This window comes from Pinus tabuliformis, chromosome 4_2 (assembly GCF_031772625.1).
Source record: "Pinus tabuliformis cultivar Carrire ecotype Pingquan chromosome 4_2, CPIR1, whole genome shotgun sequence".
NCBI lineage: Eukaryota > Viridiplantae > Streptophyta > Pinopsida > Pinales > Pinaceae > Pinus > Pinus tabuliformis.
The window spans coordinates 1022291022-1022300843 of NC_142304.1; the positions used below are offsets into that span (position 1 = coordinate 1022291022).

The 9822-nt window shown below is 36.3% G+C and overlaps 1 protein-coding gene across 1 annotated transcript; it reads right to left on the bottom strand.

The window, feature by feature from the left end:
- Nucleotides 1–2872: 2872 nt before the first annotated feature.
- On the bottom strand, nucleotides 2873–9562 carry LOC149173095 (transcription factor AS1-like). The gene is made up of 2 exons (XM_089424490.1): nucleotides 7466–9562; nucleotides 2873–4734 (listed from the first exon to the last, which is right to left on the bottom strand). The coding sequence occupies exon 2, from the start codon at nucleotides 4688–4690 to the stop codon at nucleotides 3086–3088; it is 1605 nt and encodes a 534-aa protein (XP_089280616.1). The 5' UTR covers nucleotides 4691–4734; nucleotides 7466–9562; the 3' UTR covers nucleotides 2873–3085.
- Nucleotides 9563–9822: the final 260 nt, after the last annotated feature.

The following is a 9822-nucleotide window of genomic DNA, read 5'->3' on the forward strand; positions in this document are numbered from 1 at the left end:
CCGTATGTTTAAATTATATTTATTTATAATATAAATAAAATTCAACTATTTTATTTATATATATATATAGATAGATAATATTCCATAGTTCTTATTTTATTAAACTCTGTAATTATAATAAATAACTTTTAGTATAAACATAGTTTAAAACTTATATATTTAGTTAGTTACATATTTAAATTAATATAACTAATTAACCAATTAATTAATTAATAACAATTTTTCCTCGACTCTTTGTTAGTTACATATTTAAATTAATATAACTAATAAATAAATTAACTAATTAATTGATTAATTAATAACAATTTTTCATTAACTCTTGGTTCAGTGTTTTGTAGCTTTAGTCCAGTTAAATGTAGTTGTTTCCTTTGGTCAAAAATAATCTGTAGTTGTTTCTTTTGGTCAAAAATAATCATTTCTTTCTTTATGGTAGATCTCTCAACTCACTAGTGATCTAGTTCTTCATCTTGCCCTGTCAATGAACCACTTACTAGTTCAAAATGCGTCGATAAATAAATTTGAATGTGATTATAGCTGAAAACAATATCTCAAAAACTTTATATGGATCACAGAAGCCTTAACTCAATAAATCAATATTTTTCAAATCTGGTTAGTGTTAAAAATATTAAATACATCTCGTACAATTTACAACTTTCACTACTAATAAATACATCTGGTTACAATTTACAACTTTCACTACTAAATCAAACTACTGAAGTAAACGTCAAAAACCAACATGTCATGTCATGCACCTCACCAGCATGTATACGTAATAAATTACGTTTTATGATGTTTTAGCTCGTGTTTGTAAAGAGGTTCAATTCGATAAAGCTTTCAGACATAGCTGATTAACTCTAAAAGGATCTTGTTACAAATTTACAACTTTCACTACTAAATCAAACGACTAAAATAATCGTCAAAAACCAATATGTCATGCACCTCACCAGCATATATACGTAATAAATTACGTTTTATGATGTTTTAGCTCGTGTTTGTAAAGAGTCAATTCGATAAAGCTTTCAGACTAAACAGAAAATCATATTAAGCATAGCTGATTAACTCTAAAAGGGGGCAATAACTAGTAGCTCGTGTTCGTAAAGAGTCAATTCGATAAAGCTTTCAGACTAAACAGAAAATCGTATTAAGCATAGCTGATTAACTCTAAAAGGGGGCAATAACTAGTACGGTTCATCATGCATTTCCATGATTCATATTCCAGACTTAGTTTCACAGTTAATATTTATCGGTTAAATGTTGCCCTGAAACATAGGAAAATGTGAAACATGCATTCAAATCTATGATTCATATTCCAGACTTAGTTTCACAGTTAATATTTATCGGTTAAATGTTGCCCTGAAACATAGGAAAATGTGAAACATGCATTCAAATCTATGGAAATCTTCCCTCCCGCCTTGAATGCCCTCGCTTGCCAAAGCAATTCTCTCCTCAAATATTTAGTTTACAAGGTCTCAATGGTAAATAAACATCATATTGATAATCAGAAGTCTTAAAACTACTTTGCCTTTTGAAAGTTCACAACAAATAAAACTACTTTGCCTTTTGAAAGTTCACAACAAATAAAACTACTTTGCCTTTTAGAAAGTTCACAACAAATAAAACTATTGTCTTCTAGAAATTTCACAACAAATAAAACTAATTTGCCTTTGGGAAACTTAGCAAGAAAGGAAACATCCTAGATACAACAACCACAAGGTGATCTACGAAAAGTGAAAAAAGCAACGATAGGCCATGAGCATAACGACACCCCACTTCCCCACTTCACTCAACTACTGACTTCAAGTTTAGTTTATATGCAAAACAACAACGTATATTTGATTGCACCATGCGAGAGCTCCTATGCACAGCAAACATGAGAGGTAAAGCAATTACATTCAAATTACGTTGCTTTAACCGACAGGTTCACGACCTCGAAGAGGATTAAAATGGCTGTTTACTATCTCCCTTCCTCTTAAATATTTTTTTGCCTTTTAAGCATAATCACAGCTGGGAGTTAAAAGTGTTGTTTAAGCAGAAACATAGTTGGGAATTAAATCAATGGGATTTGGAGTTAAAAAAGTTGTTTAAGCATAATCATAGTTGGAAATTAAGTCAATGGGGTTTGGCCTTTTGGTTAAGGATCCATGGATCTATATCAACAAGGTTAAAACTAACGAAATAGATGAGTACTATCTACCGTTGCTTAAATAGAATTTGCTTAAGCATAATCACTGCTGAAATATTAGTCAATAGGGATTGCCTTTTCGTTACGAATATATATCAACGAAGATAAAGTTTAAGCATAATCACAGCTGGAAGATAAGTCAAACGATCTACATCAACGAGTACAAGGTTAAGCATAACCATAGCTGGAAGACAAATCAATGGGGTTTAGCCTTTTGGTTAAGGACCTATATCAACGAGTAGAATTATAATTGACGACTCTGCACATCAAAAAATGAACGAGTCTGCATTAAAAAAATTACAATCCACCTTGTCTATGGTGGACAGTCTATTCTATAACTGTATAAACGTTCAAACAGCTGCCAATTTTTAACTAAGGTTGTAACTAGTCATACAAAAGCCCGTGCACTGAAAATTGCCAAACCTGTTTGTCAGGCATACATGCATCAGACCTCATTTCTATGAAAGGCTGCTTCAAATAGTCAGACATTCCAGGGTCACAAAATCAGTTATCCATTCTACCAAGTATCTTTTGAAGTTTCATACTTAGTCCTCTGATATAGATTTTGAAATAGACAAAAACCACCATGAAAATTTGAGGGCACAATTTAGTCTTCGATGAAAAGATGAGTAAAATAGAGCAAAAAAAGAGATGAAGATTGAAGCAGGAAAGTTAGAACAGGGAAAAAGATGAGACTAAAATAATAGAAATTAAAGCAATTTATGAGACAGGACGCAGGCTATACAATAGTCTTCACAGAAAGCTGCTTTTTCTGCAGTCTATCCAAACTTGTTAAATAAAATGCATGAAAGCCAGCAGTATAACTAGGCAAGAATGAAGCCATCTAAATCTATATAAATTTGGGGCATTTGTCAATGCATTTCCTTGCTAAAGAGGTACTTTTCAATGCATTTCCTTGCTGAAGAGTCTCTGAGCATCAGGAAACTGATAAAGCATCTGTTCAACGAATTTTGTCAACTGCAGATGTTTGGTAGCCCACAATTCCATCATCTTAGCCTCCTTCATTTCCGCATCCCTTTGGAGACTAGAAAGCTGCTCCCTGCACTCAGTTTCCAGTTTGTCAAGATATGTTATTTCTTCCTCCCTGAGGGCACGTATTTTTGAACCTACCTCTTCAATTTTTTCTCTCCGCTTGCGAGCCTTCTCAGATTCAAGCTGCTGCTCAAGCCGACTGAGCCTCCAGGTAGCTTCCTTCTTGTGCATAAACCATGACTGTCTGCCCTCTTCTAGATCTTTGCAATATTGGAGGAAGGTAGGCAGTTGCTGCATGATTAGACTATCCATCGCTTGTTTGCTAGAAGCCAAATTTGGATCAAAAGATGATGTCCCTACTTGCTTTTCCAATGCACACCATGGAAAATTTACCTTTTTCTCTTTGGCAACTCCCCCAGCAACCCCATTGATAATCTCGTGATGCCTCATAGTATCCTGCAGCCAAGACCTAGGTGCTATAACTTCAGAGGCAGGTGATGCAGAGCCACTGGACACAACTGGATCACTCGATGATGGAGAAAGAGACAGACTCACAGAAGGGGATGAGTTGAGATGAATTGATTTGGATGAGAAAGGAGTATCTTTCTCCAAAATGAATGCAGACACCGTAGTTTTAACATCAGAACCACCTGAGGAAGGCACTTGTGCAGTGGGTACATTGGACATCCATGAAGGAAGGGATGAGGTTGCATCAACAGCAGATGACGAAGTTCCAAGATAAGTTGGTGTCAAATCTAAATCCATCGCCGAAGAACTGCATTGCAAAGCAAGTTCGGGCTCCAACATGGGCCTTGTACTACCAAGGCTTTCTAAGGTCAACCGGGGTTCTATTTCACGTGCCGAAGGCATTTTTCCCTTGATGACAGGCAGAGTAAAACCCATAGATCCAGGAAAGTTTGCCATCTGGGAAACAATTGGACCTGATAAAACAGATGGTGTTGTTTTTACATTGGCCAGACATATGTTATCAGCATATGTACTACCTGTTGGAACGCTGAGGGTCAGGAGAGGAGAGGATGACGGGCAAGGCATCAGAATGGGTGGTAAGCTGGTTGGACATATTTTCTTTTGCACATATTTTTCTGCAAATGTTTCCAAAATATGGTCATACTTGCCTCCTTCCCTGGAGTTGGCACTGTCTATATTGTGCCTTTCTTTGCGCCTCTCCTTCAGCTGCTTTTCTTTGAATACCTCCCACCATTTACCTAATCTCTTTGCTGTCCGTCCTGGCACTTCAGCGGCAATTTTCTTCCACTTGTTACCATATTTTGCTTGAAGACTTATAACAAGTGATTGCTCCTCTTCTGTTAAAGAACCCTTTTTTATCCCAGGCTTAAGATAGTTCTTCCACCTCTCTAAACAGGATTTCGCATCTCTGTCCAGGGCTTTTCCCATTCGCTGTGATACTAAGTTCCATTCCCTTGGCCCGTATTGCTTAACATAAGCACGTAATAAAGCATCTTCTTCAGGCTGCCACCGTTGCCGCTCCTTCATCTCCAATATCCGATGCCCATTTCACAAGGCTCTTCATGATGAATCTAAAAACAACATACAAGAGAATTTCAGACCCAAACTGATTTCAAGCATGTGATTTAAATTCCAAAGCTTCTAGAACAGCCACAGCTCTCTGTCTGAATTTAAATCAATAATTTTAACTCTTTAACATTTATTTTTATACTCAATGCAATGAACATTATACTATTGATTAACAATTTATTCCAATAAAAAGATAAGTGAGCCAAGACAATCAGCCGGACGCTAATATGATTGCGATTAGCAAAGACAATGCATATGGAACATTATCTGAAACCATTCTCTATTCCAATAAGATAAAATAATCTCTATTGCAGGGAAAAAGCAAGAATCACAATATAGTGTGAATTAACAAACCGTTAGAACTTTCAAAGCACTGCAGTTAACAGACAGGTTCGTTAATTTAAAACACAATAAAATGAATTAAGAATATTGTGGCATGGCGTCCAACAATACACTCATCATAATATAGTGATACAAATAATCAAAGCACACCGTTGCCAGAAGCAACCATCTTGCCCAAAGGAGTTGGTTCCAACGGTACGGACCAAGAAGTTTTTAACTATTGGACAAGGTTCAATTATCATGAGGGAATTTCATGAAGCCAAGAACCTTGAGGAGTGATCGAACATCTGGTTACAAGCAAAGAAATTATATTAAATGATCTTGTGATCTGCACACACTCACAGGTTCAAATCCAATCAAATCCCTCAGAGTTACCAGCCATTGTGGCTGTCAGTTGAACTACCCTCCATCTAGTTATTCTGGGAAAGGGGGCAATCCCACAAGGTTTTCCTTGGAAAAAAACAACTATATCATTTACCGATTATAAACTACCATTAATTAGACCTGCATGTAAGTTGCTCATTTTTAGTGTGAATCCACGATAGCATTCGAGATAATAGAACTATGGGTTGTCACTGGTCAGATGACGATTGATAGTAAATTTATAATGGCCGTTGTAAATTATAACATGTTTTAATATGAATAACCCAGCTTTATTGACAACTCTCTACCTATAACACTAGGATGAAATGATAAAAGTTTATTGGTTCCTCTAAAAGATGGAAAAAGGCATGATACATTGGGATTGATTTTTACGCAATATACTTCTAACGTTTCTTATAGCCATAGAGCCATTCCCCGTCTCTTTTAGGCTAAACGTAAAGAGAAGATGATGCAAACCGATGTAATGCCCATAAAAATCATTTATCGATGTCTTTTAAGAGGCGTAAATCTAAATAGAATGAGAAGGGCATTTTTAACAAAAGAATACAGGTCATTATTCATTCCCATGCAGATGCCTTTTAAGAGGCGTAAATTTAAATAGAATGAGAAGGCATTTTTAACAAAAGAATGCAACAGGTCTTTATTCACTCCCATGCAGTCAATTCAGGGTTTCGTCTTATCATAACATATTTGGCTGTACCCATCTACCTGCATTGCTTTGAAGGTTAATCTTTTGAATGCTTTTCATGTAAAACAGACTAGAATTGTAAGAGGCCTGAAAACAATAGTCTGGTCGTACAAAGATATTATCAAGTCTTAAGAAAGATTTATAAATCACTTAAGGGTATGACCAAATCATCTAAAGTCCTCTAAATCGGTGCTTTCCACGACTAAACTGACACTGAGTTCTTGTATTTAACGAAATATCCACCAAAAAACGCATTGCACGTATATGGTGCTTGGGATAGAAACACAAGGTTTCAGCATATTTTCCACTTTATCGCTTAGCGTACACCAAATATGACCTACAAACTGTATATGCAAAATACATTGTCTAATCTTAAATAGCTAATTAAGGTATAAGATGACCATACAGCTTATGAAACATTATTTTGAATATTATAAAAAAAATACATCCTTCAAAACAATGATGCATTATCTAATTCAACCAGACTCCTTACTGATCTACAATTTTAGCATTTCTATTAAAACCATGGCCGATTAAACACAAAACTACTTTGTGAAACTAAAGGATTATTTCCCAAGCTCTCACCCACTCTCACTTATCCATATGACAGTGTCCCTTTTGCAACATACAAGAGAAACCTACTAACTGCTAAATCAAATGCCACAAAAACTCACTGTGCTCTGTGATAAAATTAGATATAGCCAGAACTTGCTCTATTGTTTTCATAGTCTTATATAGATATTCCTCAACAAAAATGAGCTTGAACGTTAAATAAGATGAGTTCATATCAAAACTAATCGATAGAACAAATCTAGTTACCTATTTGAGAAGCTCATATATATATATTTGCTTTCATATAGTCTTATATAGATATTCCTCAACAAAAATGAGCTTGAACGTTAAAGAAGATGAGTTCATATCAAAACTAATCAATAGAACAAATCTAGTTACCTATTTGAGAAGCTCATATATATGTATATATATATATATATATATATATATATGGGAGAGAGAGAACTGAACTTTATGATTTCACATTTTGCATTACTTTTCTACCACTGTTGGATAATATATAATCGCCCCAAACCCCTGGAAACCAATAGCTTTTCAGAAACCATTTTTTAACAAACAGGCTGGCTTATTATGTCTAATTCAATGTATATATAGTATTCACAAAGCAGGATATCTCTGATTATAATGATAAAACAATACACTTAAGTTATGTTTCATAACTTGTTTCATAAGATACGAGTGCAAAACCTCAATATACAGTTATATGCATAAGAACTTGGAAAAATGGTATGAAAGAAAAAAATAACCTGATCTCAGCATATTGTTTTCAGGCATCTTCGCAGACCAATCAATCCTCCATTGTCATTGATCCCTGATCCAACTTTTGCACGAACGCAGAAGCGAGAGAAAATATACGTTTGGACATCAAAATTTATATTTTAAACAATGCAATAATTTCAGAATGGAATCTCACTTGAACAAAACCGTATTACAGTTATTGTCAGCCTTCAGCAAAATGGCCCTTAAGACCCAAAAATAGAGAGAATTCTAGAGCAGAAGGTTAGCAAATAAGAAAGTATAAAAGGTGAATGGAGAGCCAGAGCTAACAGAAGCATGCGTTGAGCACCAACAGGGAACGCTAACGATAATGGAACGAATCCAATAACTCTTTGCATGCTCAATCCACTTGCTTCACTGGAAAATAATTGAACATGAGAAATGGCATTTGACCGTGAAAAGAAACTGAGATAAAAACCAGTTGAACAATATTACAGCCCACAGGAAGATATACATTGGTATGCAGAGACTGGAGATTATGTCCCTGTGGCAGGAGTGTGACCAAACAGCATGTGTATGTTTCGAGCTTTATGCCACCCACTAAAGCTTGCCTTTTTCCCAATTAATTAAATCATTTCTGCCCGTAATTAAATACACAGCAGATATTCAATTGTTCCACAAGTTGGATATAAAACTACATCAATATGTAAAATGGAATATATAAGATATATAACTATTGTCAGGGAACCGCATCTCCTGGTAGAAAGTAATATTAACTAAGGATGATAATTAATATACAAGTAGCTGATTAATGACAAGGGCATAAAATAACTGATATTAAGACGTTTCATAAAATAACCCTAACCCAATATGCAGAATAGTATAGTTAATATAGAAATGAGTGAAAACTAAGAAATGCTACTGAATTTTGCATAAAATAGACCTGCGCAAAAATAAAATAAGACCGCAGTTAATGCAAAAACAACTTACCAGTCAGCAATTTAGCTTAAGTTTATATTAAAAAACCCTAAAGCAAGCCAAAAATGGCTGGTCTGACACAAGACATAAATAGGGCTATCTATGATATAAAAACAATTCAGTGCTTTGGCTAGAGAAAATAGCAATAACCGAAGATGAGACATCAGATAATACTAAAAATATTGACCTGAAACCCGCGATGAAAAATGGGTATAGCAAATATTATGGGCTGAAATCCAAGATCAAGAAAAGAGATTTGGTCTGAACCAAGATATAAATAGGCATATCTGTAACATAAAAGGACTTGGGTTTCCCGACGAGAGAAAATTGCAATAAACCGACGTGAGACATCATATAATACTAAAAATATTGGCGCTGAAAACCCAAATGAAAAACGGGTGTAAACCGAAACCCAAGATCAAAAAGGGGATAAGCTTACAAATGGTCTGAAGGTGAAAAATATGGTGGATGGCAGAGATGTTAGAGATGAGAGTACAGAAATACTGACAACCCGGCAAAAGAAAAGCACGCACCGAATAGACAGAACATGCCGAAAACAGAGCCTTCTCTGCACGGCCCCATTGCCTGTGGGGGAGGACTATTCCACAAAATGCAGCATTTTAATTAATTCAATTCAAATCCCCAGTGAGCTTACCCACGTTCTGATGGATCCTCTGACATGCTCTGTCACTAAAGTTTTATATTGCATGACGGTCCACGAGAATAGAACGGGAACAAGCGTTTGACAAGGGGTTGATTCCATGATCCCAGGCCAGCTAGAGCCCTCCAGCTTGTTCTTTAAACCCTAGGAAGACGCGACGGATATTGGATTGTTGTGGTGCCGGGGGCCATTTGATTATACGGCAGTTTGGTGCAGGGATTCGTCCCAGCGAAGGAGAGTTTTCAGGGTTTACTCCGCAGCAGGGGTTTGTGTTCGAGGGCTTTTCTCGTCCCCCGAGGGTTTGGGGACCGGCCATGGCCGGTACTTGGTCTGTGGGGCTGTCTGTACTCCAGCCTGCACTCCGTTGAAATGCAGGATGATCCTTCGCCATCAACGTGCCCTGCCCACGTCTGCGGACTGCTCATCAAAAACCTTAAAACCCTTGGAACCCTAGAGTGTCGCGTTGAAAAACGAGCAAAAACCCCTGGGAATTAAACTTTATATGCCCTCCTAGGGTCTGACGCTGGGTTTTTTCAACCCTGGTTTGAGGGGCTTCTAATTATGGTTATTCGAGGGTTAAGTTAGACCGTAAAAACGTACAACCATGGTTGACTGAAAAGCACTCGCATTCTATTACCGAGTGACACCGACCATATATCAACCTTATAGTCTAGGATTTTATACTAAACCGAGTTTGAATGGGGAGATTACCAACTTTGTGATCTAGTGTTTTATATTAATGGAGTT